We start from the raw sequence: 5,526 nt of genomic DNA, 5'->3' as shown, positions 1-5,526 counted from the left end.
AAAAAAAAAAAAAAAGAAACAAAAACAAAGAAAGGCCATTGGAGACACTGGAGTCAAGCCTGTCACCTCTTCCTTTATTCCCCATCCCTGAAAAGGAGCTAAAAAGCAATTTATCCTCCAGGTGTCTAGGCAGGCATCCCAGCAACCTCAGAGAATGTTCCTGGTGCAAGACGAAGATGAGCCTCAGTGAATAGTTGCAAGAAGATTGATTTAGCAGAAGGAGGCTTAGCTTTAGCTTGAGGACGGCTGCTGACTTAGAGAGCGATGGAGTCTAATCAGAGACTAAGCTTCTTTGTGCCTTAGTCTTCCTTATCAGTCTTTCCCTAACCCCTTTCAGAGCTGACAGGAGAGTAAAAGATTAGCGCACACCAAAGAACTTTGTGCAAGAGGGACAAAACTTGAGAGTACAATATAAACACAAGATAGCACATGAGCTTCAGTAGGAGGAAAAACTAGAGGGGATTTTTTCAGGGACTTTAGCTGAGGGTGTGGGAAAGGTGACTCCAAGAAATCTTTTACCCTGTCACTTAGTTCTCAGCCCTGGAGTCATAATCCTCTTCCTTTAAAATAATGATGAAACAGCCTTTAGGATTATGACATCCTAGCCTTCATGCCCATCACTTGCTCATCTGTTTCCCATCTGCCTCTTTGGTTATCTGTCATGTAATTTTCTAAATCTATTTTCCAGAGTCCCTGCTTCATCACTAGGCTCTCACAGACAGTTTGGGAGGCCCATAGGACAATATTTTGGTATGTGGGCTGCTGATGTGGATCAGAAGCTCCTAGAAATACCACACGGTCACCTTTTCATCTTAAATCCAGGATAGGAAAATGGGTGTTTGAAATGTTCATATAGGAGATAAAGTTGGGGTTTGAAACCAGCATGCCTGTTACTAATTTGCCAGCTGATAAGATCACAGGAATGGTAAAAAAAAGAGAGATTGGGTCTCCTGAGCCTCAGAGAGAGGAAAAGAGACAAGCAGGTATGGGATCTTTACTCCAAGTGAGTGGGTTGAGTTTGGATGCTTAAAGGACACCCCGAATCTGTGGTATGATTAGAGCCGGTTTAGTTGTCTAGTGAAGGACTTTCAACTTTATTCAAATACTTGGGTGCCTACAGGTTGTCAGCCTATGCTTTAGGTGAATGGGGGATCTGAAGAGAAATCAGGGCCTGGTTCTTGGCCTCTGGCTGTTTATTTTCTGGAAGTTACAGAATCAATAATCCTAGAGAAAGGGTGCTTAGTAGTGGAAGAGTACAAAGTACTGGGGAAACTGAGAAAATTCTTAGATATTTCTTCCAGGTGCTCCCGAAAACTTAGTGATGTGGGGGCAGCAGGCCCCTGACAGATGAGACAGATTTCAAGCCCAACACGTGCAAAACCTCAGAGGAGGGAAGGCCCAGAATGTGGGTGGGAAATGGTGTGTAGCATGGTTGTCCCTGATCTAGTGACCTTGAGGAAGAGTAAAGGAAATGTAAATGGGACAAGACCATGAAAGCTTTGACACCTATCTTTGGAAGGGAGTCTTTGAAGGTGTTTAACTTAGAAATGGTAAGATCATTTAAAATGATGTGTTGTGGCTCAATATATATTGATTTGGAAAGATGTTTATAGTATAAGGTAAAATGCATAGCAAGGGTGGCGCCCGTGGCTCAAAGGAGTAGGGTGCCAGCCCCATATATTGGAGGTGGCGGGTTCAAACCCAGCCCCAGCCAAAAAAAAAAAAAAACCCCACAAAACCAAATAGCGAGACAATACACTGTGATCTCATTTTTTAAAATTTTTAAGTATATATATATGTGTGTGTGTGTGTGTGTGTGTATAGTAAAATCTAAAATATCTCTTAACATATTAACAGTTATCTCTGGGTGTTTGGATTTTGAAGGTTTTTTTTTATTTGTTTATAATTTAGGTGTCCTCAAACTATGGCCCACAGGCCACATGCGGCCCGCCTAGGACATTTATCCGGCCCGCCGGGTGTTTTTGCCGCAGCTGCCTGTCCTGCTTAGCAGCCGACTTGTCCCGGGGCCCGCAGTCCGGCCCTCCAACAGTCTGAGGGACAGTGAACTGGCCCCCTGTTTATAAAGTTTGAGGACCCCTGGTTTATATGTATGTTTCCTGACCTTTCTATAATTTGCACTGCTTTTGTAACTATAAATTGTTTTCAACTTATTTTAAAGGAGCATATATTATATGATGGCTAAGGGAGATAACCTAGAAATATGCCAGGGATTAGATAATAACAGAGTGAACATTGGCCATGTGGTAACATTTATGATATCCAAATTGGAGAGGAATCCTTCAGATGATTAATAATATGGGAATGGCTAAGCACAGTAGTGTATATGAGATTGGTGTAAAATCATGTAGTCTTTTAAAATGACAAATATGTAGATTGTTGATACTTGGAAATGGGTATATGAAATGGGTGGAACCAGGCAGAATATAATGTATTACATTTCATATTGATTACAACAATGTGTTGTAGACTAGGCGCCTGCCACGTGCTCCAGGGCTGGTGGGTTCCATCTGGGCCTTTGGCCTACTAAACAAGCAAACAAACAAACAAAAAAAATAGCCAGGCCTTGTGGTGGGTGCCTGTAGTCCCAGCTACTAGGGAGGCTGTGGCAAGAGAATCCCTTGAGCCCAAGAGTTAACGGTTGCTATGAGCTGTGATGCCATAGCACTCTACCGAGGATGACAAAGTGAGACTCTGTCTCAATAAAAAACAAAAAAAAAATGTGTTGTAATGTGGAAATGTATATATACAAATACATAAATGAATTTGGAGAATGGAGATAGCATTGTTAGTCTTTTTATTATAAAATATAAATAAATTTTTGCCATTTTATTTATTTATTTATTTTATTTATTTATTTTTTGACAGATCCTCAAGCTGTCCCCCTGGGCAGAGTGCGGTGGCATCACAGCTCACAGCAACCTCCAACTCCTGGGCTCAAGCGAGTCTCTGCCTCCACCTCCCAAGTAGCTGGGACCACAGGTGCCCGCCACAACACCCGGCTATTTTTTGGTTGCAGCCGTCATTGTTTGGCGGGTCCGGGCTGGGGATTCAAACCCGCCACCTTAGGTGTACGTGGCTGGCGCCTTAGCTGGTTTAACTATAGGCGCCGAGCCTATTTATTTATTTTTGAGATACAGTCTTAAGCTGTCTACCTGGGCAGAGTACCATGGCATCACAGCTCACAACCACCTCCAACTCTTGGGCTTAAGCGATTCTGTTGCCTCAGCCTCCCAAGTAGCTGGAGCTACAGGCGCCCGGCTGTTTTTTGGTTGTAGTTGTCATTGTTGTTTGGCAGGCCTGCTCCAGTGTATGTGTTTGATGCCCTAGCAGCTGAGCTACAGGTGGTGAGCCAAATTTTTGTCATTTTAAACATTTTATGTTCAGTGGCAGTACGTACATTCACAGTGTTCTGCAACTGTAACCACTATCCATTTCCAGAACTTTTTCATCATCCCAAATAGAAACTCAGTATCCATTATAAAAATAACTCCCACTTTCCCCTCCTCCTAAGTTCCTGGTAACATCTGTTCTATTTTTTTTCTCTATGAATTTGCCTATTCTGTGTACCTCATATAAGTGGAATCATACAATATTTGTCCTTTTGTGTCTGGCTTATTTCACTTAGCATCATCTGTGTTATAGCATGTGTCCGAATACCCCTCCTTATTAAGACTGAATAATATTCCATCATATGGATAGACTAGACCATATTTTGTTTATCCAATTCATCCCTCCTTGGATGCGTGGGTTGTTTCTACCTTTTGGCTGTTGCGAATAATACTGCTGTGAACATGGGTGCACAAAAGGTCTCTTTCAGTCCCGTTTTCAATTCTTTGGGGGTATACACCTAAAGGTAGATTTACTGGATCATATGGTAATTCTATGTTTAACTTTTGGGGGGAACTGCCAACCCATTAGAGCCTTTTTAATATAAAGCTCTTCAAGTTTATTTATACCTACAGTCCCCATTTCTTTTTGCTGTGCTTAATATACATAGGAATTACCAAGGGATTACTACAGATGTGAAAGCATTTTGTTCTGTTTAAAGGAAAGAGCCTTGATAGATCTTAAGATAGTAGAGTGTTTTGAATGTGGCCATGGAAAACGGAGTCAACTCAAATGATTGAAACTTCTAAACAATTCCGGAGCCCTTATATTTTATCAACAATTTCAACTTTTACCTTCTTCCAAAAAGCTTTAACCAGGGTAAAAATAAAATGAATGGATTTACAATTGCCTTTTTTTTTTTTTTTCTGGTCCCATTTAGATAGAAGTCAGAGATATGGGACATAATCAGAAGACTTGGGTATTTTCCGAGCATGGATTTCTCAATCCTGGATAGTTGAAAATATCATTCTTATGTCTCACTCACCAAGGTTCCCTGGGTATTAACCAGCCCTGAAGAATTACGAAGAGGCCTTCAGTTAAAAAGTTAAATTTGTGCAGTGCCTAGGAGCCCTGCAATCATGCTGGAGGGAGGAAGAGGGGCCCCAGAGATAAAAGATGGAAGAAAACTTGGGTTTTGTCCTCTTAGAGTGGCCTCTTTAATATGGTAAGTAGTGCTGTTCTCAGGAAACTCAATGTAGAGACCTAGGAGTTCGCAGTTCATTAGGAATAGGAAAAGGATATAGGACATTTATAAAGTGACCCCTAAGTCCAACATAAAATGTATAAATTGTGTACCATGATAAAGTCTAACTGGTTAAGTTAGGAAAGGTCTTGTCAGACCTATTGTGCTTTTGTAGGCCACTTCAAATTCTTTCAGGAGGGAAGTCGATCTAAGCAAAGACGTGGCAGTCAGGCTCCCTAGAAAAGAGATTAGGAGATCGCATCTCCTTCCATTCTGATGTCAAGGTATGTGGGCTCTGCTCTCTTCCAGCTAGTGTCCCGTGTTCTGTGGCCCCAGAAAAGTCAGTGTGTAGGCCTCAGCCACCCCAGGTCCGACGTACATTCTCCCTGGACACCATCCTCAGCTCTTACCTTCTGGGCCAGTGGCCACGAGATGCTGATGGGGCCTTCACGTGCTGTACCAATGACAAGGCCACCCAGGTAATGAAGCTCTCTCCTAGTGGGACAGGGGTAAGGGTGGGTTGGGAGGGTTGGCTGAAAGGGCCTTTGGTCTACTTATCAACTCTGAATCATTGCAACAATTGTCTTGGGTTGTTTTTTTTTTAATACGTATTTACCATGTAGTGTTTCATCTTCTAATGTTTGCCACCTTATTTTTCTTAATATATGTAGGCAAATGAGTTTGCATTCCCACCAACTAGTGGAAGAGAGGAGTCAGTCTGGGTCTTTCAGTTGGCTTTGAGTATTTGTGTGTGGGTAATCAACAATTGACTTTGGAACTTATTCTGGTTTTTTAAAAATGAGATTTACCGGCTCGGTGCCTGTGGCTCAAGCGGCTAGGGCGCCAGCCACATACACCTAAGGTGGCGGGTTCAAATCCCCAGCCCGGGCCCGCCAAACAACAATGATGGCTGCAACCAAAAAATGGCCAGGCGT

At 42.4% G+C, this 5,526-nt stretch overlaps 1 protein-coding gene across 1 annotated transcript in view; it reads left to right on the top strand.

The window, feature by feature from the left end:
* The window catches only part of FAM117A (family with sequence similarity 117 member A), a 53,453-nt gene that overhangs the window by 24,839 nt on the left and 23,088 nt on the right, over window positions 1-5,526 (top strand). Inside the window, exon 2 of the mRNA XM_012802920.2 lies at window positions 4,901-5,070. Within this exon, the coding sequence (XP_012658374.1) occupies window positions 4,901-5,070 (170 nt within the window). The remainder of the gene's footprint in view (window positions 1-4,900; window positions 5,071-5,526) is intronic.

This window comes from Otolemur garnettii, unplaced genomic scaffold, assembly GCF_000181295.1.
Source record: "Otolemur garnettii isolate 467f Iridium unplaced genomic scaffold, OtoGar3 scaffold00018, whole genome shotgun sequence".
NCBI classification, from domain to species: Eukaryota; Metazoa; Chordata; class Mammalia; order Primates; family Galagidae; genus Otolemur; species Otolemur garnettii.
This window is presented reverse-complemented; position numbering and strand designations above follow the sequence as displayed.